Here is a 21,689-nt window from a genome sequence, read left to right on the forward strand (position 1 = left end):
TTCGTCGTCTACCGTTGTCATATTTTTTTTCTCCTTTTTTTCCCCGCGATTAATGGGCGAATCAACGCAGTCACGCAAGGAACACGTTCCACTGGCGGCGACCGGTAATTAGCCGCGACCGGTTTTGTTCCTCCTTCGCTACGACATGTGATCGATAAAGCGGCCGGGAGTCCGAGAAAACGTTTATCAGTGCACTTCGTAACGCGTTATCGGCCCATGGCGCGGTGCGACCGATTTCGCTCGAATCCCCGGCTAATTAGTCACGTAAGCGCTAGATCCCGTAATCGGCGATCGCGGAATGCGACGATCAGATCGGCGGCACCCCCGGGCATTACGTCGCGCAAGTGTCGCCCGATCGCGTTTGATAAATCGCGATTCGATAGTTCCGCGAGTGCATGAAATTTCAGGAGTCGAGCGCAACAAAAACATCGCCCTGGTACCGCGAGTGTCGAGTATGGATGACGGATCGCCGTCATTAAACTGATATGCGCGTATGAGAGAAAGCGGGAGACGTTTCACCTTGTAATCATAAATGCGTTTCATTTAAATGAATATAAATTTCTATTTTACACGACGACGAATTTTTTCCGTGTCATATTATCCTTAATGATGAGACCTCGCGGCGGTTGTCGTTCGTATTCCTAGGCTTACTTTTATTGCGATAAAAGTGCCACTAAAAGTGGTTTAGAAACCACCTGATTCACCGAAAAGCTACATTTAACTTATGGATAAGAGTGAGTTTAGAATACGAACCTCCCTAGGCAATATCTTAGCAATTGGAAATCGTCGGCCAAGAGGATAAAGCGGAAGTTGTCGACGCCGCCGAATCGACGTGTGACCTGCGTAATTTCGATTATTATGACAACTGCGAACGACTCGGTTTGCGGACGACGCTCCTTTATTTGCGCCGTGCAGCCATCGTACGCGCATCCATTAATTAGCCGAGCATTTATTTAGCGCTGGCCGAACCTCGTGTTCTTTCGGCGACCCAACAAAGGCGGGGTGGTTATTGTTACGATAATTTCGCCGCGTATCATTATGACACGTCGTGTGCACCTTGCGTATTCTACGGTGGCCGACCACCATACGTAGCGGCTCGTTGTCCGGTTGCGGTTAAAAGAGCTCGTCGGTAGGTTATTCCTTTGTGAAGCGTGGTAGTCGCTCTCGGCGTAATAAACAGTCTTGATAAGTGAATAATGATGAGCGCACGCACACGGCGGCCGCGTGTACAATCGCGCACTCGGTTCTAATTCAGGGGTTGAAAGAATTATGGGACTCCGGCCCCGGCTTCAATTCTAGCGGTTTCGTCGGGACCTCCGTTCGCGCAAATCTGAATTAAATTACCGTACAATTATCGTCGATAAATCAGCCGCGTAACTAGACCTCCTCCGCGAAGAACTATAGCGACAGCTGAGAATTCCACGATCGGGTCAGGAGGGAGAGAGAGAAAAGAAAACTACTCGCGGCGTCTATTTCGGAGAGACGGGAAAAGAGAGAGAGAAAAAGGGAAAGAGACTTCCGTCGTGACGAATTATGACGCGCCGTACGTATTTCCGTCTTCGATTTCCCACGAGTCGCGCGAACAATCGCGCGTGCGAGAATTCCGGCCGATTTAGTCGCGAGCGATTTTCTGGCGCGCGCGGAGACTGGTGGGTGTGGTGTGCTAAATGCGGGCTTCCGCATTCGGAAAGGTAGTCACGACCCCGATTCCGCCGCATCTTTCATTGCGTGTCGCAGAAGCTCGTCGGCTTGTGCGGAGCGATATACCGAAAGAGAGTTATGTACGACTGAAATTTCCCCTGACCTATTTTTAGCCGTATATATTCTCGCCGTCTCTCCCACTTTCGCTACATTGTTGCTACGCTCACTCGGCTCCTTCAATCGGCGAGATTTTCTAGAATACCGACGCTGCCGTGTCGTGCGTGATAATTTTTATCGTGCCGATCGTTCGCGCCGCTCTCCAGAAGTAGGCCTCAGTCGTTCTTGAATCGCCGATATCCGAGTTACTCCGAGATAAGGGATTTCGCGAAACAACCGACTCTCTCTCGCGCGCGGTTTATATAATTATACTCGAATAATATCTCCGTGTGGACTCCGCGTCGAGTACTCAGATCCCCACTGATAACGCTAATTGAAAGAGTTGTTCTCGTATTTTACCACGCGACCGGCTAACTGATCCATCACCGAGATAAATGTTTCGCGATTATTTACGCTCCGCGCTCTTCCATAATACAGCGAGCTGTTTTGCACTGATCCCGCTAAAAATAGCGAAACGCGGAATATCGCTGCCGCGTCATTTTCGTCAGAATCAGATGATTTAGAGCCGCGGTTTCCTCGTGGAGTAATCCTGGGTGGTTTCCGTCGCCTTCGAGCAGCTCTCGGGGCGTCGCGTCGCGCGAAAATATTCCGCGATCGAATTTCGGAGGCTGCATTATCATCACCATCTCGCCGCGGTGGGGATCGACGATGACGTCGAGCGCGATCATGCAAACAATGATTCGACTGTTCTCACACCATCGCACGTATTTGAAAGTTGCGAGTGGCCTTCGCGAAGTCGAGAGAGTCGATCGAGAGAAAGAGAAAGGGCGGCGGGGGAGGGATGGGACGACGGAGGACGACGCGGGGGATCGTCCGAAGGGGAACAAGGATTTCTGCGCATTGACATGCCAGAACATTTCGCAAAAGCGTATTTTCGCGCACTAATTTATCCAGAGGGAGAGTCCAGCGTCGCATTCGTTGCTTGTTTGTCGGCGACGGTAAAAAGTACGCGATGACGGCAGCGTGAAGTTCGATGACTGGCGGCCAAGTTTCGTGGAAAGCACTCGAGGAAGGTAGCGTCAAGTCACCGATGCCATATGCACACGAAGATTTCTCCTCCGTTCTCTTCGTCGTGAGGACATTGTATACACTCGAGGGCTGCGTGCAGATTTTCATTTAGAGCGATTCATCTGCGTACTCTGATATTTTTCGAGACGATTTTTCAAAGACTTTCCGAGGAACATCTTAAAATATTCGACCCACAAACGATCGCATCTTAAGAATTAGCATGAGTAGTCGCGTTGGCGCACCACGTACGCCGTCATAATTTCAAAGCGCGACGTATGCAACTTTTTTTCGATAAATTGGATACACTCTTCACGCGTTGACACGTGTCGAACGAGCGCGCTTGTGCGTTGCAGGATTAAAAGTACGTACACGAAAAAAATATTTCGTTGAATTTATCCAGACAGAATGAAGAAACTAAACGCGACGATGTTGATTGAAAGAAACAGAATTTCTATGACCCAAATTTAATTGTTATAACCAGAAGTTCTGTTTCCTTCAACCAAAACACGTTTGGTTCGCTCGCTGTTGAATAAATTCAATCAAATTTTTTTCCGTTTGTATAAGACGCAAAGAATTTCTTTCTCTCTCTCTCTCTCTCGTCTTTCCTTTCGCCCTTGAAAATCCTGGGATCTTTCTCAACATCCGGGAATGTTATCGCGTGTCAACGGTCAGGAAACGAATGCGGGTCCTTCGAATCCGGGACCGCGTACATCCGCAGGACGTGAGTTCGTTGACGCAGTTCGTCGCGGCACATCCGTCGACTAATCCGCGCTCCCGACGACGTTGTATCTCGCAGCGGGCCAATTAATACCCGTCGCTGACGGTCTATCTAATAATATTGTTGTCCCGCGTTCGCACATCGATATCTTATTTACGCAACGCGCGGCCCTCCTCCCCTCGCGGGCGACAAAGTCCAAAGAGAAACCGTCGCGCAGGGACATGCCTAGCCGCTTCGTGCGCTCTGTTGTTGACTCTTCCGCGAATCAGAGGCATTATCATGCCCCATGGTGAATAATTGCCGATCGTTGTTATGCGTTCTCTCCGTGTGGAAACGTTCGATAGGGCGGTATATCGCGTTGTTCCCCCCTCCCCTCCCCTGCGAAGACCGATTAACGATTAACGGCTCTGAAAGCTGTATAAAAAGCTGGAAAGCACAACGAGAGCAACGCGCAGCTGGTACCAATTCCAGGACATGCACATAATAATCTTGAACATATTCTTATTGCTTTGGTGTTTTGACTACGAATATCGAAACTTTTTACCATGAATATATGTACGTATATTTAGTATAAAAATATATTCCATGTTGAAAGTTTAAACGTTTGTATTTAAAGGCTGAAATAGTGTCCAGGTTTACATCGATAAATTATCATTTAATTAACTCGAACAAACGTTTTGAGAACGAAAATTTGCTTCTCTGAATCAAACGTTTTTCATTTTTATTTCAAGGAACGTAACCTTTGGTTTAGAGAACCGAACTTTGATTTTCTCAAAACATTTTTTTGCTCATATTCAAACAAGAATTTTGTCCGACTAAATGAGTTTCTCGGTGCAGATATAGGCGTATATCTGGACATTGGTATTTTTACCTTACCACGGCCGAACCACGGAAAACCCGTCAGATTAGATTAGCGCAACGGCCCAGGTCGCTAGTTAGCACGGTGATATTTGTTTAACGACGCGAAGAACGAAAGAGAGGAAGAGAAGATCGAGATGTTACGAAAACGAAAGATCGTGACGGTTCCCTTTCGGCGAGATTTACACGGAGTCCCGAAGATTGCGTTAGCGACCGAGGAGAGGCGGTATGATATCATAAAAACGCGCGGGGAGCGGTCGTAAAAGTGTTCGGTTTTTTAAGCGCTGCCGTGAAAATCCCCCGGCGCCCTTCGCAGGACTCGATATTTCGCACGTGCTCGTCGGCGCCGTCGCTCCTAAATTAATCATTATCGCGTTCTCCTGACGCGCGGGTCACGCGGCGCCGTGCCACGCGTCATTACACAACATCGTTGTACAATGTTTGTCGTGCGATTTGCAGATAGACGTACGAGCGTGTACGTGCACGTATACATGCGCGCGGCTTATGTACACCGCGCGGATTGCGGGCGCTTACGTAGTGCATTCCTGAGATTACAGGTGGACTACTTTTCAGAAAGACGTCCGATAACGCGCGCCTCTAATCGATTCTATACGCGTTCGCTCGTCAAGGAGTTATCTATCGACGCGTTGGCAAAGACTCGCGCGAAAGGAACGCGGCCGTCAACATCGCCGATGATCTACGATCGTGACCGTGCACTCGATCGTCCCTCCGTCTATACTGATAAATTGTAAACGGACGCACAAAGCCGAGAGAGATCCGGAGTATAACTGTACAATAGATCGAGGGGATTATCGGTGATAAAGATATGAGGCGAGTATTTCCAATTATTGCTTCACGCCGGATACAAACACGCGAGGAATTTGTCCAGGAAAACTGCGTCTCAATGAAATGACGACGGTGGTTTTCTCGTGCCGCACAAAGGTCCGCGTCTCGCTGCTAACTTCGTAAGCTCGCGACACGACAATTCGCAAGAGACTCGATATCCTTATTGCGAATTTCGTTATTGTTGAACGCTGCATGCACACGTGTATAGCATGTGCCGAACACGTGTACGATCTCACAGGAAGAATTCAACGCATTCCTCCGGTCATTCGTCCGTGCCGGAAAAGCGGCGAGAATAAAGGGCATTCGAGAAGTCGGGTGTTTGAAGCGGCCGCTCCAGGCGGGACAAAGTCTCTCTGCGGCGGTACCGAACGGATGCAACTCCAGAATGGGAGTGCAAGCCGCCGCCGTCGCTGCGGCGGCGCTGCACGGCGCGTACGAGACTCCGTTACTCGTATCGGGTATTTCCCAGAACGCGACTATAAACAAACAAACACATCGAGTCGAGATGGGGAGAAAGAGAGAGGGTACTACTGCGGCGCGCGTGTGATCACAGCTCTCCCTTCCAAGGCGAAGAGAGTGCAACGACGAGGAGCCGCTGTCGCGTTGCTCCGCCGCACGCAGGAAAGACGGAGAAGGGCGATCCTGGCGCCGTCGGTTGAGGGCTCCCCCCCACCGAGCGACCGGTACATGCGCCGTGCGTGGGGTTCCCTGGTTTCTCCCACCGTTCCACGCCAAACCGTCGCGCTCCCTACTACGGAGCAGAGAGACGGTCGTTGGTTCGCGCGCGCACACACAATTTCCCCTCCGGCGCTCGAGATCGCAACGTAAAGTCGTCGCGGGCGATCAACCACGGTGACAAACAGTCGGCGCTGTTTGCCATCGATAATGCGAAGGAAGGTACCCTTTCTGACGCGATCGACGATGGAACGAAAGCTGGAGGATCTCGTAGCTTATTATCATCATCTTCGGTTCGTCGCATCGCCTCATCGGGGTCATTAATCTCGCGCTACTACGAGAGCCTACGCTCTCGTATAATTTTCATTCTCGAAGCCGGTGCTGTAGCAGAGCGCATTCCGAGCGAGCGGCCCGTTGGCGTGGAATGCGGGAAACGGCGAGGAAGCGGCTCGAGGAGAAGGCGTCCCGGTGCTTTCGTTGCAATTTTCGCACTTGACCGCAGGGGTAAGCGTGCTTTACGATCCGCGGTAAGATTACCGGCGCTGCGCTGCGACGGTGGTGATGGTAGTGGCGGGGAAACCCCTCCGTCCTCTTCGCTCTCTCCTTCTCTCTCACAAAAGTTTTCCCACCATCGTTCCCGGATGCGGAGCGCCGCAGTGGTGGGAGCCCGTCGGCTACGGGTGGGGCGCAGGGGAAGCTTGCCGCCAATTCGGGCGACCGCTGGTGGGGGCGAAAGCGCGGGTTAGCAGCCGGGACACGCCAACCGTCGGATTCAGTAAGCGAACGGCTTTAAACGGCCACGAACGTGTTTTTCGTTCTTCGGTTCCCGCGCATGCACATATACGGTATAACATATATATATACACACACATATATATATGTACTACTCGAGACTGACCCGCGTGAAACAACACCGTCGTCGAGAGTACGCAGTCGGTGATCGGCGACGACGTGACAGTAATCAGATCGTACAGCCGCGACACAGATCCGCTTTTCGAGTACACCATCCGTCACCATCGTATCCACCACCAACCTACAACAACCGCCACCATCCACGGTCCAAAAAAGTTCCTTCATCCCGCTCTTCGCCCGCATTTCGGTTTCGGTTTTCCATCTTCGTTCCCGCAACTGTGGCTTTAATCAATCAAACTGGATTCCAACAAGCAGTACGTGTCGCGATTACATCGCGGCTACCGGAGGCTTAAGAAACTATTCAAGGTAAGAGAGACGACCGTCTCCGAAAAAATGAGACCGAGCGAAAGAGAGATAAGCGTCGTCGTGCGTAGTCGCCCTTCTCTCTCGATCGAAGGGTTCGCGCGCCTATCCGCTCCGTGTATCGCGAGAAGAGAGCCGGGGTTTACTCGCGTACGCAATAATAACAGTGCGGGCAAGTGCGGGATGATCGAGTGTGTCCCCGAGAGTGATCGTTTGCCGCGATCGGATGTGCGGTGCTCCGATATAACCGCGTCGGAGCGGCCGTTCGTTCACGGTTGTTTTGAGCGAAGGAGCGAGTAGATAATAGCGTGTTAGATACGTCTCGCGAGATAGAGACGCCTTCTCTCCCGACGAATTCGCGCGTTGTAATAAGCGAGCGAGACGATGACGAGGCTGTTTGTTGTACAGTCGTGAGCGAAGATCGTCGTCCTGATCTCCGTGAGACTGGCGGGAAAACTCCGCGACCCCACAAACACGCAAAAATACGCCGGAGCGAAAACACCCGAGCGTTATCGCGCCCAACCGAGGGAAGCGCGTTTATCGCGAAGATATCGATTTTGCTGCGCGACGTTGGCCGCGGACTCGTTGCTCGCGAAGTGTATTGTAGTTCTATCATAGAGATCGACGGATAAGCGTAGTAATCTCTCGGGATCGTCCTCGAATGGCGTTGTTTACGAGCGCGATTTCACGGAGCAGATGCGAGAGAGCGAGACTCGCCGTCCGTTTCGAGACGCGGGGAAACGCAGCGCGATGAAGTGAGTAACGGGCGACGAGGAAGCGAGAGAGAGAGAGGTTAATATACCGCCTCGCGGCATGAATAATTTACACTCGCTCGAATTTAAATAAATTCGGCCGATGGCGGGCTCGAAAAACCGGCGGCGTAATCTCGGCTCGAAAGTTGTTTACAGTTCGCCGCGTTGCGGCGCAAGTTAATTTCGAACGGATACGCGCGGAGCGCACTTACGCCAGATATCTCTCGTCCACTCTCCGTGTCGTCGGTTATCGCCGGGTTGTTTCTCTTATTTTGCGAAATTACTCGCGGAACCTGTCGTTCTCGATCGTCCTCCGTGGTGCGTGCGAGCAAATAACGTGCGTGTGACGTAAGTCGCGAATAATATGGCGAATAGTAACGAGCGATGAAAGAGAGAGAGAGCGTCACGTTACGACATCGTGTCGATCTGTTCCGAGAAATCGTAACTTTCGGCGGAGAAGCGCGTTAAATTATTCCCGCCCAAACGCGCGCATCGGTATTGGCAATTCTTCACGTCGAAGATTATCCGAAGAGACACGAAAGATTCATGCGTTTCTCGAGCAATTGCCGATTAATAATAGTATGGTTCGACAGCCGATCGAAATCCGTTCCGATCGCCGCTATATTTGGCGAATTCCTCTCGGCGTCTCTGATAACACGCGTGTCGCACTCGGAGTATCAGTTACCGCACACACGACTCGTATTCTCTCTCTCTCTCTCTCCACGGTGGCCGAAAATAAAAGGAGAGCTGGAGATTACGGGAAGCGCGGTGTCGTAAGGTCGTTGTCGTCGATGATGTGTGCACGTGAACCGCGAGTGATCGCGCGCGCTACGAGATCCTGTCACGCCCGCAAACGAGAATGTGGTATAAGCGCGCGCTCCGAGATGATGTCCCCGACCGAAAAACATGTTTGGTACGACCGGTTGTTTATACGATATACCATGTGAAAGCAAACACTTTAAAGGTCTCGGCGGCGGCGTGGAGTTCGATCTTTGTCGGGGATGTGTTATCTCGACGTCGGGAGAGAAAGAGAGTGAAAGAGAGAAAGAGCGCGCGGGGTTTCCCTTCGTCGTGTATGTATGTGCGTGAGAAATGTATCGGTAAAGAGTATACCGAAGAGTATACGAAATCTTAATTCGCGCCGCTTTGGAATTCCTCCTCGCTGACGCTTCGACGCAAACACAGACCCGCCTAAGAACGTTACGGTAGATAATGTTTCCATTAATGTATCGTAACGCAAATACCGACGCGAGGAAACTATGATCTACGCGTGGCCCGGGGCCACCCTTGGATTAAGCCTCACGTACGTAGCGCATAATTCCTCGAAACTTGGTCCCCGGCAGCGGGGGAAACTCCTCGGCGAGCATCGAGAGAGCCTTCGGGAGAGTTGCATGCAAACGGAAAAACGATCTCTATAACTCGTCCGCTGGCGGAACTGTCGCGGCGCACCGCCATTGTTCAAGGATATCGCATTTGTCCTCCATCTGCTTGTACATAATTATATACGGTTTTTCTCCCTCTCTCTGTATTTCCTTTTTCGCCCGATTCTTCCTGCTATTTCGCAAGTTGCAGTTCCGTTAATACGCAAATACCTAATTTACCTATCATACGTACGTATATACATACGTTGCACGCACGGCGCCTTCGATAAAGGCAATAACGGTACATACAAGCATTAGAAACGTTATTGCCGCGCGCCTTGATTTTCCGTCCCCCTTGTACGGCGGCAAGTGTGTGATGTTGCTTGTGCGTGTGTGTCCTTTGTGTGTATCGTTCGATCCGACAGGCGAGATCTCTCTCGGACGACTAACGCATCGTCTGTTATCGAGGTGGAGATCGCAACAAAGTCGAAATATGTTGCTACAGGTCGACTGTTGCTCTGTCGAAATCTCACTCGCCCTGAATTCGAGTCCAGTTTCGCACACGCACACACACACACACACACGGCTTAAATACGAAAGACTGTCGTAACTTACCTTAGAATAGAGCGTCTAACATCACGCTTTACCCCGACTTGGTGGACATGCAAAGTCCCGAAAAATCGTAATCTCGAAGCTCGAGGAACTGCAATATCTCGAAGGTTTAGTAATCCTGAAAGCCGGATTCCAAGAGATAATGTCCCGAAATAAATCTTCTGGATAACGGAAAATCACTTGAAAGGCTAACAAAGTAAAAGAGATATAGTACAGTCTTAATGACTTTCGAAAAAAAATTAAACTCCAGATTAGTCACGACACTAAAATTACAAAAGAATTTTTCAAAGTTTCACTCAGGATTGTATTTCCAGAACATTGTCTGCTCATACTGGTTTCGAAGATAAGAGCGTTTCGGCACAGTGTTTTTCCAAAGGGTTTCTCCATTTTTGGGGAAAGTTGCACTGCGACACGTTTTCTTCTTGTACCTATTTTAAAGATAATAGCATTTCGAAGTATTGCCTTTCTAAAACGATTTCTAAAATTCCGGAAAAGTTTTCAGGACGTTTTCTTGTAGTTGAAATTGTGACCTCGAGCTCTCACACAACTTTTTGCATTACGGCACGATTTTCCCTTTTTTTTTTTCCTTCGAAACCCTGCATGTCCACCTACATTGTTCACGAATAATTTTCCTTAACAACAGAAACGGCACTAACAATGGTCTGTAGAAAGACCAAAGGTGCTTCGAGGTGCAATTGAAAAAGTAATTTCATCTATCGATAGGCACATACGTTAACAATTAACACTAAGATCGATACGAATATATCAAGGCAATGTCGCGGCGTTACATTATTCCTGCCACGAACGCGATATTGCTGACCCTGCCGTATCTTATAATTTTACCATTATTTTTTTTTCGACACTTGAGAGTCCGTTTTTTAATAATAATAATAAGTGCATTGTTTCATTATAACCGTATACTTTGTACTTTCATTTACTCGCTTGGGAAATATTTATCCTGATAAATATTTCTCCTTGCTCCCTTTCTCTCTCTCTCCCGCTTGTAAACAACAAATCGTATATTCGCTTTTCCGATCATAATTTGTTCTCCTCATTTTGCCTTTTCGTGTATTTATTTTCCACGAGTCTATCTTCCTGCGACGAGAGGAGGCTCGTGCCCTACTGGAACGCCGAGCGAACCGTATTCTATTCAATTCCGTTCTCTCTTTCTCTCTTCGTCGAACGCTTTTACTCGTCCTCGCGCGTCGGCATCGGCGCGTGATCCAATTTAGCCGCGCTCGCTCGCTCGCTCGCGACACGTTTCTCAGCGTCTGCGAATGCAAAACATCTCATTCACGGGCAAAAGTGCTGGCCGCCTGCGCCAATAGGCGTAGTCCCTTCTGCGAGAGCGGCAAAAACGAGAGTAGCGGCTCGCGTGAAAGAGAACGAGAGAGAGTAAGAGAAAGAGAGACAGAAACGACGAGAAGAAGAGGTGGAGGAGGCGAAGGCGAAAAGGAGGGAGTACACGACGGCGGGATGTGGGGTATACAGAGAGTGCGTCGTTCTCCTTCGCTCCCTTCGTCCTCCGCCCGCGAAGGGAAAGGGAGCCGCGGGGTGAAGGGGGCGGGTAAAACCGCGTACCGGGAGAGAACGGAGCGCCATAAGACGCGCGGAGGGTAGAGAGAGAGGGAGAGAGAGAGAGACGATGATAGAGAGAAGACGGGAGAATGCGCGAGAGGGAGAGAAGACGCGCGGGGCTAAAATTAGAATGTCCGTTGGAATGCCGCTGGGTGGTGGTGGTGGTGTGTACAGGGTGATTCAGCAAGGGGGAGGGGGAGGAAGGAGGCGAGAGCGGGCGAGAGAGACAGAGTAGAGATATGCGAGGATAGTTTATTTCGTCCTGGGACGAGGCCCCTAAGGACGCGTAGCGGATATGCGCTCGGAGTGCGCATACTCACGCACGCATACTTGCACTCGAGCGCGATATACTAAGAGTACCGGAAAGCGGTCGATCTTGCGTTGCGACCCTCTCTCTCTTCTCTCCTTTCATCTCTTTTTTTCACCACTCGGTCTCTCTCTCTCCTCACGCTGCTCCTTTTTCGCACGTCTTTTATGCGCCCGTCGCCGGAAATAGATTCGCGTATCGACGCGATCCGAGAATAGTCTTTAACCTTTTCATCGCGGGATTTTACGGAGCGGATAGTGGTAGTGATAGTAGTGGTAGTACTCGTCCGCGACGCGCGCGGTGCTATTTTCAAGTGGAACATTATTTTCGTCACGGGATACTTTTACTCCCGCAGAACTGGGGTGACTCGACGATGGTTGCAGGATGGATCATTCATTTCGCGAAGTAAAATTCCCGTTTTTTCGGCGGCAGCTGGCCCGGACTTTCGGCGCCTCGCGACCGAAATTCAAATATAGACAATTGCTTTTCAAATACCACGATCTCCTCCTCTCTTTCTTTCTTACTCCTTTTTTCTCTCTTTCCGGGTCGCATTATCTACGATCTAAGCAAATCTTCCAGGTCATTCCACGGCGGATCGTGTCGCCCGCGTATCGATTATTTCTGCGGTCCCCACCTCGTCTCGATATCTGACAATCGAGGCGAGGTGCTTTGCGTTTGCGGAGCGCCCAGTATCTGCCGGTGGTGGTCGGTTAGACGTCGTCGTCGTCGACGACGGCGTCGGCACGCGGGGAACAGTGTGTGTAAAGGGTGGCGAAGGGGGAACAGAGGTTGACGGGGGGCAGCCGGCGAGGAATAGATAAGCAAATAAATAAACTAGCGGGGCAAGGCGAGTCAAGGCGAGCGCGCGAGACGGAGAAAGAGAGAAAGACGGAGAGAGTAGGGCCGGTGATTCTCGGGCGAACGCTCGTCGGCGAGGTCGACGGCCTGACACGGATGGTTGACGCCGTGGGGCCCGCCTCGTAACCGGCCTGGGAAGAAGAAGAACGAGAAAAGAGAGGTAGATAAAGAGAGGAAAGAAAAGGGCCCACCGTCGTGGAAGGCGCGTTTTCGCCCTCCGCGAAGAGACGATCGAGTACCCCCCGGCTCGACGATCGGCCCCGTGTTATTTAGGTCTCCGGTTCCTTTCTGGATTATAGATGAAGATCGGAATACTATTAGAGAGGGTGAGAAAGAGATAGATGGATAGAAGGAGAGCGGCCGAGATAGAGGGACCAAATGAAGCTAGATCGTGTTCTAAATTTAAACGAACGGCGCGAGCGAGCGTGCTCTTTGATCGATTCGGAGTGGATTTTCGGTGACATCGATAGCTCTTATCACCTTAGCTCTCTCCATTGAATATAGCACGGGTGTCGCCGAGTACATTACTATTACTACGACTACTAAGATGTCTCGATGGCTTCGTCCCCTTCCTTCCTTCTTCCTCCCGTAAAAGAGTGATCGATGGACGACAGAAAGCAACGAGGAAGGGGGAGAGGAGGAGGAGGTGGCGGCACGAAATTGGGGCGTTGCGTATTTATCGCTCCTATCTCGCCGCTATTTACCGTACCTGCGGCTTTTTGCCGCCGGCCCGTTTTATCGTTCGCCCGTTTTATTTCCCCCTCCCGTTGCTCCCCCCGCCTCATTCGAGCGCCGTTATACTCGTATATAACGCGACCGGATATTTTTTATTAGATTTCGTTTGCTCCCGGCTGATCCGCCGCCACTTCCTCGGATGGCAATTTCATTCCGCCTTTGCGGGTCCCGCCTTGTCTCGCTATCGAAGTATCGTCGCAGTTAATTAGTATTCCCGCGGGACATTTCATATTTATTCGTTGATCAACATTCCGCGTTCACTCGTTACACCGTAAACTACTTTTCGTCCTTCGGAGAAATTCTCCACCGCCGGATGTATAATATACGAGTTTCCTATTTGCCGTAAATTTCATCTCCCTTATTAATTGCGCAACTTTCCTTCACCCTTTCCTCCCTCCTCCCTTTTTCGCCGCATATTTAATTGCGTGCTACGTCGAGGAGGGGGAGGAATGCTCTCGCTTCTTCGGAGCCTGAATATAAACGTCTCTGCTCCCGCCCGTATGGAAAAATTCGACGTCGGAATACCGTGTCTCGTTTCGCCGTCATCCTCGTTGCGTCGTCCCCTACAAACGCGAAGTGCTTCATTACGGCGGACCGGGCAATCATAAAAGCCCGAATGCTCGATGAAGTGATAAAACTTAATTCGCCTGCACACAGCCGTTATACAAACAACGGTTCTCTCGCGCGCGTCCGCCCGCGTGTTTTTCGCGGGACGCGCCCGTCCCACCCGCGGCGGGTTTTTACGATTTTTGCGGGGTTTTACGGTTTATTTTTATCGGCGGCGTTACCGGCTCGCGCGACGACGACGAAAATTGCGACGACGACGGTTCCGTGTACAACGCGAAAGGAAAGTCGTCGTCTCCTCTCCTCCTGCCGCGTCGCGTTCGTGCGCTTTTTACGGCCGACTTTTATGAAACTCCCACCGAAATTATCGTTCCCGGCCTCACCGATAATCGCGGCAGCGCGGTTGCGAACAGTTGCGAAAACATCACCGCAGTATCGGGATTAACTTCGCTCTCGCACGAGAAAGAAAGAGAGAGAGGAAGGGAGAGCTAATTATCGATCCGTCGCCTCGTTATATCACTTCTCACGCGACAGACCGTCGTCTGAATTATTATTGCGTATCGTTTAAGGACTCGGCCCGGCGTGTTTCTCCTCGTCGAACAGCTGTCGCAAATAATCGTAAAGATGGATTCAACAAGCCGTGCATAAAGTCGTGCCGCCGCCCGTTGTCATTCATCACGCCCATGATTTGCAGCGCGGAGCAATAACACACGCCGGTTATTCGCGTCATCATCTGGCCCTGTTAAGTGATAAGATATCCCCGGGGAGATTAATGATATGGATATAATCTAGAATATATGGATGAGTTTGGTGACGTTCGGAGTTCTCTTTTCATGTTCGTTACGCACGACACAAGTGTTCGTGGGTGGGGGCGCGAGGGGAGGTCGGCTTTTTTTTAATTAATACGTTGAGCGCGGCTTTCCGCTTGCAAACGATTGAAAGTCCCCGAATACGATTTGAATAGTAAAATCTCATTGACGCAAAGTCGATGTAAAGTCGTAAGCGCGCGCACTGCACTTTGTTAAAATATTAATATCGGAGATCACAAAGTAGCGAGAAGTAACTGATCTCTCTCTCCATTCCTCGAAGGAGGATCGATCTCAAAAATCCGTCAAAGAGACCGTCGTTAGACTTCAGATCGGGAATTACGGTACGTTCTCTGCTTCAAAAGGCGTGCTTCCCTGTATTCTTTGATGTATCTTCGCTGACGAAGATATCTCTTCCACACGGGAGGATAATACGCAACGGAGAAGCGCGACGCGCGCACATCCTGCCGCCGATCGAGGAAGGCGGGAAACCTGTTGCGAGACTCCTTTTGTACGAAGCTCTCCGGGGTCTCGTCTTTCGGCGGAAGTGCAATGGTAACGACAGCCGAGAGGGCGACGAGAATAAGAAGGAAAGAGAGAGAGAGAGCTGAACTCGATCGTCCTTCGAGCCGGAAATGAGGCGATTAGGGCTGCGCGTTTATTTCGCGGGAACCTCGCGAGCCTCGCGCTCGTCCTCTGGGCGGAAATACGCGCCTTCTCACCGGTCGGTTCGGCTTCGCCCCTCGACGCGCGCGACCCTCCATTGAATTTCATATCTCTAAACGAAGAGCAGTATTTTTTTAATCGCTTTCAACCCCCCTGGCGTGCCTCGAGCAGGTACTCCACTTGGAACATCTGTTGCTCAACCTGTATCGCGGCTGCAACGCCTTTTACGCTGCTACCGATCCCTTTGCAACTTTTTCTGCCGCGAGAAAAGAAGGAGACGGGAGTAGAAAGAGAAGAAAACCGGAGTGCGCTCGTGAGAGAGAGAGAGAGAGCCCGGTTCGCGTTTTAGCGTACGCATCTCGAACGGGTCGCAATTACGCGCCACGTCTCGAGAGGTAGCTAACAATAATCTCCGCCGTTGTAACGAAGAAAATCCCCTCTCCTCCCAAGGGGGAACGGGCAGCAAATGGAAAGCGTCTCGCTCTCAAGTCGCCGTTCCTGTTCCTCGATTTTGCATCGCAGCCTTGTTAACGTCGTCGTGAGCGAAATCGTGTAGTCTCCTTTTCCACGAGGAGGATCTTGAAAGGAAGTTCTCATCGCCGGGAACCGCGTGGCGCGCGCGCGTACGAACACGCGCACGGTGGGAGAGACGACTCCAACGGCACTCTCGGCGAAATTAGAATATTCCTCGATATTGATCTGCCGTGTGTGCGTGTGTGTGAAGGAGATTTGCATCGCGAAAAAAAGTGGAAGGACAGAGCGCGTTTACGTGAGCGAGCGCGAAAATAACGGACGGACGATCTGCTTATGAAAGCGCGCGCGCGATTAACCTCGCAAACTTTGGACTTCGGTCCGCGCAGCCTTGATCTTCGCGGTGCGCGTGGGACGCGTGTGCCATCGTTGTCGTCGACGACGATGATGAGGAATGCGCTTCTACGCTTTTTGTGTAACGCGGACACGAACGCGTGCGGCGCTCCGGAGAGAAAAAGAGAGAGTCAATTGTCAACGTCTCTCTGTCTCCTCCGCCGTCATGACGACCCGCGCACGACGCCACCACGTGCCGGTCGCGGTGACGTCACTTCCGGTACGTGATTTCCTGGTACCGGACGACCGTTGGCGGATGAGAGGAGTTAAGTGCCGGACACGGGAGTTCGTGCCTCCTCTGCGTGAGCGTCTCTCGCGTCTTCCGGAGCGGAAAGGATAATGAGCGCGCGGCGCGAGCGGGAAGGGAGGGAAAGCCGCGGGTCGCGTCTTGACGTCTCGAATTTCCCTCGATGAGATCGGCGCGTCAGAACCGAAAAATTATCGGATTTCTCTGTCTGGTCGCGACGAGAAAGAGATTTCAAAAAATAATATACCTCCGGAAACGAAGGTTTCGTTTCCATTGTCTTTCGACCGCACATGACCTCGGCAAGTTCTTCTTCGCAAACTTTATCCGGATACATGAAGCAGCGCGCATGACATTTCTTTTATGTTTTACTTATGTTTCTCCTTTTATTTTGTATTTGTTTTACAGAACCTTTTGTTTGACCGAACCTTTTTTTGGATTTTTTTGTAGCGAGTGCGTTGTCGGCGCGCTAGCAAACCATCAGAGTCGATTGCATCCGGTCGGTGGAATCTGAAACGATCCGCCTTTCGGTTGCAGCGTGTGGCGAACCAGGCGCTTACCGTTTCGCCACAGCCGGCAGTAACGGTGGAGGGGCCGGTGTCCAAAATGTCTCCACCGACGAACGACGTGACCAACGGTGTGGTAGCGCCGCCCAGCACCTTGGCGCCCCGGGTTCCACCGACCACGAACCCGTCCCTCACCACCATCAACCCACCGACGCACAAGCGTACCCCGAAGGACTTCATCTTCGGCAAGGTGATCGGCGAGGGAAGCTTCTCCACCGTGAGTCTCGTTGTAATTTGCGCGAATCTCGCACGAAACGTAACGAAACTAAAACGCCTTCTTCCCGCACAGGTTTACCTTGCCAAGGACATCCACAGCAGCAAGGAGTACGCGATCAAGGTATGCGACAAGCGTCACATCATCAAGGAGAAGAAGACCGAGTACGTGAAGCGCGAGAAGGAGGTGCTGAACATGCTCGCGGGTGCCAAACACTCGTTCGTGCGCCTGTTCTGCACCTTCCAGGACATGGAGAGGCTCTACTTTGTCCTGTCGTACGCTAAGAACGGCGAGCTCCTGCCCTACATCAACAAGGTGGGCTCCTTCGACATCGAGTGCACCAAATTCTATTCGGCGGAGATCCTGCGCGGTCTCGAGTACCTGCACGGGCTCGGCATCATTCACCGGGATCTCAAGCCGGAGAACATCCTGCTAGACGAGAAGATGCACGTGCTCATCACCGACTTCGGCAGCGCCAAGATCCTCAAGGAGGACCCGGAGACGGTAATGACGCATCCTGCCTCGGACGACGCACAGCAGCAGGAGGAACAGCAGCAATACAGGGAACGCAAAGGCTCCTTCGTCGGTACCGCTCAGTACGTGTCACCCGAGCTACTGGTTGAGAAAAAGGCGAGCAGGTCGTCCGATCTCTGGGCTCTGGGCTGTATCGTCTACCAGATGGTCGCCGGTCTGCCACCCTTCCGTTCCAGGAGCGAGTACATGATATTCCAGAAGATCCTGAAACTCGAGTACGAGATACCGGACGGTTTCTGCGAGCTGGCGAGATCTCTCGTCAGCCAGCTGCTGGTCCTGGAGCCGTCGGGACGATTGGGCGCCCAGGACGAGCACGGCGCCGGTTATCCCAGCATCAGGGCGCATCCCTTCTTCGAGGGTGTCGACTTCGAGACCCTCCACGAGCAGACACCGCCGCCGATTTATCCGTATCTACCCGGCACGTCGGAGCACGAGGAGCTTAGGTCGCAGTACAGGGTGCCAGATAACCTTGAACCCGGCCTCGACGATAAGCAGCTCACCAGACTCCTCGGGTTAGGCATCGGCGAGGACACTGACGAGGACGACGATATCACTACTGGCACCGGCGCGGAGCAGCACGCCGCCGCCCAGCCCGTCAGCAAAACCGCAGTCGTGGAGAATCCGAGGCGGCGCACCAACACCGACGGCAACATCGTCAATCTGACGCCGGAGGAGGTCAGGAGACGGATGGAGTCGCAGCACGCGAGTCCGTGGCGCGAGATCGTGAAAAACAACCTCATTGTGAAGCAGGGTTTCGTCAACAAGAGGAAGGGCCTCTTCGCCAGGCGGAGAATGCTCTTGCTCACCACCGGACCACACTTATACTACGTCGACCCCATCAGCAACATGCTCAAGGGCGAGATACCCTGGAGCCCCGAGCTGAGGGTCGAGCCGAAGAATTTCAAGATTTTCTTCGTCCATACGGTAAGCAGGCCACCTTCTTTGTCATTTCGCAAATCATCCTTCCGTTCTTTCGCCATAGCGGTATGTGAAAATGTCGAATCTCTCTGCTTGCAGCCAAACAGGACTTACTATCTCGAAGATCCCGAGGGATTCGCATTGGAGTGGTGCAAAGTTATCGAGGAGATGCGAGTCCGCTATTACGGCCTGCAGGAGACCGCCGCTTAGAGAGGAGGACGAGTGATCTGACAGACGGAACGTAACGAGCAACATTAACAAAGTCCGCGAGTGGCGATCGCTGTGCCGGTTTGTATCGGACGAGAGAGAAAGAGGAGACGGCGAAATCCGATCGTTCGCCAGCTTAGCTCATTGTGTAAAGTAGTAGATGTTTATTTACTTCAGCTTACACGCCAAGGCAGGACTTGGTTTACGACTTTTACTTTAACCACACGCATTCATTCTTATTAACTATCTAATTAGCTAAAATCCAATAAGTATCACCCAAACAATGCTTCTCTCATTATTATTTTCATTCTATCCAATCATAGCTTTTTTATATCTGATTACACATCCTCGCTTGCCCTTATTTATTTTTTACTTAATTCTTGCACTAACCCCGAACAATTTATTACCTTCCCTCGCGTCCCTGTGTAAAGTAGTAGGTTAGTAGACTGCTCGCGCCGAAATGCGCACTCTGTACAATTTAGGGCAAATTCGTTAGGTAAATTCCCGCAGAAGCGAAAAAAACGGAAAACTGCGAACCCTCCGTCGAAGTAACCAACGTCGTGCGGTGACTTATTATTACTTACGTTCGCTATTTATTTCGTCGATCCTTTGGAGAGAGAAAAGAAAACGAGAAGGGAGAATCGCACGACGCGCGTGCGGAAGGAAGTAGGAGAGGGAAACGGACGGAGGATTAGAGAAATTTTTAGCCAAGGCTTCTTTTCGACGCTGTGCGCTGTACTCGCGCGCAGCGTCTGCTGCTGCCGTGTGACGTAACGCGCATGTGTGAGATCGAGGTCGCCTGGGGCAAAGGAAAATAAAGTCCGCGCACCCGTAAATTCCCATGTTTACCATTCTCGCGATACCAAGTGTAATCGGGACCTTCACGGTACCGTCAAATTTTCTCTCTTTTTTTTTTCTTTTTTTTGTCGTCTTTTGCGAACAACAAATCGGCTTTCTAAATGAAGTTAGCGGCGATCGTGCCGAGTCTCCTAGAGAGAGAAAAGAAGGAAAACCGGAAAAAAGGTGAAGAGATAGCAAGGTCCTCCCGCCCAGGCGTCTTCCTCGAGCGCGACCGCGTCGCACGGCGCTTAAATAGTACCTTTATTCCTAAGCGTATAGTGAAATTCGTCGGGCGCGACAAACCGACGCCGGACGACGTGACATTTAGGCGGAATTAAAAACCGAGCGGGCGACTTTCTCTCTCTCTCTCTCTCTCTTAGTGCGCCCAGTCGCCGCCGGTAACTTAGTAGTCAATTTACGTGTAGTAGCGTCGAGGTTAGTTAGGAAGTAAAAGAAAGGAAAACGATACACGAGAAATGCAATGGAGGATAACGAATCACTTTGCAGCTTTAATGTAACGTTCGTTGCGTCGCCTGGAAAGGCTCCCCGGAACCTCGCTATGTTCCGGGCGATCTTTGCTCTCTTCGTGGCGCACACACACACACACACACACACACACACACGCATATATGTACGTTCACAAATACACACTCACATATACAGTATTCCCCCTCGTGGTTCACCCTCGTTTTCTCCCGTCCTCCATTCTCGTGAATATTCTCTGTAAATATTATATAGTGCGTTTCCACGAAGAGCAGGCTTCGCAAGAACACTCTTGTAACATAGTAGATACGTAAGTAGAAAAGAAAAAAGAAGTATATCGTTGTCTTACCACGGCATTTTCTTCGCGCTTAAGTTCCACCTCGCTTCTCGTCTGGCCCTCGCGGACTCGAGCGTGCGATCGGTGATTATTCAAAACAGGTGGCAGGACGTCGGAGGTGAGGCCTCGGTTGTTGTTCTCGACTCCCCCGACTCGGCGTCCGCACGTTCGTTTGTACAAAAGTTAAGCGGTGGAGAGAAACGGGAATAAAAAAAACAAACGGGGCACGGGGAAACGCGCGCACCGCAGAGAGAGCGCGCGCGAGAACGACGGACTTGTTCGTTTCTTCCCCTCCCGTGAGAAAGACTACTGCAGATGTGCAGACACGCCTGAAAAAGAAGAACTCTAGATAGCAATATATATGGAGACTCGTTTCTTTTTTTTTCTTCTTTTTTTTCCGTTGTACGTATAGCTTTAAGAGGCGCTAGTAGAGATTCGTTTTAGGTGCGTATCTCGTCGATTGGTTAATTACCGCGGTCTCTACTACTAGTGCGATTGTATCGGTATGATTTATTATTAGCGTCTAGTGAAATTACGATTACTGTTCATTACTTCACACACATTATACCGCGTCCCGAGACGGTCCATATTATCACAACAAGCATTCGTTTTTTCTTTTTCATCCGCCCCCTTCTTTCCCGGCAACCACCTGATCATATCCATTGACCCCCTCCTTTTCCTCATTATATATATATAAACATATATATATATATATCTGTAATTTAATTGAACGGCCTCGCGCATTGTTTATTTATTCTTACCTCGTTACATTTGCCTCGAATTATTTATTCGCGTTCTCCTCGTAATATATTATCGCGCGTGCGTGCCAGGACCGCCACGCGGCGTTCGTATAGAGATTACAGACTAGTTACTATCGCTACCGCCACACTGCGACTATATATTTACTATTTATATTATTATCTCTCGCTATCGTACTATTAACTATTACTATTACCTATTTACTATTACTATTATCGTCATCACTGCGCTGCGTTGTTACTACGTTTTACCGCGTACATATATATATTATATATATATTCTATATTACACGTCAACTATTGTCGTTAGACCTAGCTGTTTTTAGGTAGACATTCAACCCCCCCCC

The 21,689-nt window shown here is 50.8% G+C and overlaps 1 protein-coding gene across 4 annotated transcripts in view; it reads left to right on the plus strand.

Moving 5' to 3' along the window:
- LOC106741613 (3-phosphoinositide-dependent protein kinase 1) overlaps window positions 1-21,683 on the plus strand; it is a 325,306-nt gene extending 303,623 nt beyond the window's left edge. For 2 of the 4 annotated variants that reach the window (XM_014613805.1, XM_014613806.1), the window contains 3 exons: window positions 17,023-17,268; window positions 17,341-18,723; window positions 18,817-21,683. In XM_014613805.1, coding sequence (XP_014469291.1) covers window positions 17,023-17,268; window positions 17,341-18,723; window positions 18,817-18,927 — 1,740 coding nt within the window. In that variant the 3' untranslated portion in view covers window positions 18,928-21,683. Of the gene's footprint in view, window positions 1-6,688; window positions 7,142-16,935; window positions 17,269-17,340; window positions 18,724-18,816 lie in introns of those variants that run through there. The other 2 variants (XM_014613807.1, XM_014613808.1) reach the window with 2 other exon arrangements.
- The last annotated feature ends 6 nt before the right edge of the window (window positions 21,684-21,689 follow it).

This window comes from Dinoponera quadriceps, unplaced genomic scaffold, assembly GCF_001313825.1.
Source record: "Dinoponera quadriceps isolate SergipeBrazil2010 unplaced genomic scaffold, ASM131382v1 scaffold586, whole genome shotgun sequence".
Lineage (NCBI taxonomy): Eukaryota > Metazoa > Arthropoda > Insecta > Hymenoptera > Formicidae > Dinoponera > Dinoponera quadriceps.